This window comes from Austrofundulus limnaeus, unplaced genomic scaffold, assembly GCF_001266775.1.
Source record: "Austrofundulus limnaeus strain Quisiro unplaced genomic scaffold, Austrofundulus_limnaeus-1.0 Scaffold173, whole genome shotgun sequence".
NCBI classification, from domain to species: domain Eukaryota; kingdom Metazoa; phylum Chordata; class Actinopteri; order Cyprinodontiformes; family Rivulidae; genus Austrofundulus; species Austrofundulus limnaeus.
This window is the reverse complement of record NW_013952575.1, coordinates 1191850-1193472: the sequence shown is the minus strand read 5'-3', so window position 1 is coordinate 1193472 and position 1623 is coordinate 1191850. Positions and strand designations below refer to the sequence as shown.

The following is a 1623-nucleotide window of genomic DNA, read 5'->3' as shown; positions in this document are numbered from 1 at the left end:
TGTATCATTTAAACTTTACCGGTCTCTGATTGTCTTTGTTTAAAATGTCTGGTTGGGTTGTTGTTTTTCAAAGTCTCAGGTAAAAAATACCGGACAGTGGTCTTGACTACAATGCTACCAAAGACAACTCCTAGTACAGCAGCTTGGGCAGAAAGAGTTGTGTTTTGCAAAAGTAGAACATGCTTCTCCATGGGGCACTGGCCTCTTGGTTAGAGTGATGGTAGATGGAGACGGGGGTTTCACAAACTAGAGCACCAGCATTTGCGGCAAAAGTTGCGAGTTGTCCAGAGTTATGGATGTTGAGGTATTTATGGTCATTATAGAAGGATTGTCCAATGCGTGAATGGGATTTTAACATAGTTGAAGTTGAAGCCTCAGCAACAGGAATGGGAATTTTTATGTCTACAGCTACTGTTGCTGAAGTGATGACGGCTGTCTGTGTTTTTTCCCTGAAAAGCCTTCACATTTGCAACAGCAACAATCAGCTACTCATTTGCAATTTTTAGCTAATCTCACTACTTGTAGCCAGTCCTTTTCTACTTTTAGCTGTCATTGTTCCCCTTTAGCTAGGGTTGCATACTTTTATTTTTAGCTTTCAGCTCCTGTTCAGCAGGTTCATCTGCCAATTACATCAGTTATTCAGCACTCAGGATTCAATCTGTCAGTTATTCAGCACTCAGGATTCAATCTGCATTTTTTTTTTTACAGAAAATGCAGTTTTGTTAGTTGTTTTACTAACAGGGTTAAACAGAAAAACTAATGAAAAAAAAAGGAGAAATAAAAGACAAATCAGGAATTATTGTCCCATGTTCAGCAGTTTTTTTTTGAGGATTTTGCTAAACTTTACACTCACCTCTTTTCCTCTTGAGCTTCTTGCGGCGCTGTTTGTTGACAAAGCAGGCAGCCATGGTACTGAACAGGATCGCTGCTGCCAGGAAGCAGATAGTGGCGATGATGCCGGCAACTACAGGCCGGGTCAGTCCACGCTCTTCCACTAGCTCCGGAGGTGGGAAGAAGTCTGCAGGACCACAGTCCACAGAGTCATGACATGGTGAGAGAAACAAATGTGTTGGACATCACTGAGGAGGACAAACACACAATATTAGGAGACAATCTAAGGAAGTAAGAAATTAAAGGTTATCTTGAAGGATTGCACATAATATTGCATGTTAAAGTTTTGAACAACGATCATGTTTTGTTGAGAAATGGGTTTCAGCTGTTTCGATCAAACCTTCTGAGACAGGCTCAGAGTGTTCAAATCAATCAGATTTATTTACTGTATATAGAACATTAAAACTGTCGTTAGCTAAAGCGCTGCACACAAAGCAGTAAATAGTAAAAAGATACTATCAAACACAAGAGACTGCAAAAATAAGGAAAAACCATGAGATTTTTAAGAGCGAGCTCCTTTCTGTAAAACTTAAAAAGAAGAATTAATTCTACTATATGTCTACAGCGAGTAAAATAAGTATTGAACACGTCAACATTTTTCTCAGTACATATATTACTAGAGGTGCTAATGACATGAAATTTTCACCAGACGTCGGTAACAACCCAAGTGATCCATACAAACAAAGAAAACAAACCATAAATGTCCAGAAATGAAGTTATTTGTAATAATGT

General features: G+C 38.8%; 1 protein-coding gene across 1 annotated transcript in view; it reads right to left on the bottom strand.

The window, feature by feature from the left end:
• Nucleotides 1-853: 853 nt before the first annotated feature.
• LOC106524006 (protein turtle homolog B) overlaps nt 854-1623 on the bottom strand; it is a gene marked incomplete at its 3' end in the record, with an annotated part of 144073 nt that continues 143303 nt past the window's right edge. The window contains 1 exon segment of the mRNA XM_014017625.1: nt 854-1018. Within this exon segment, the coding sequence (XP_013873079.1) occupies nt 854-1018 (165 nt within the window).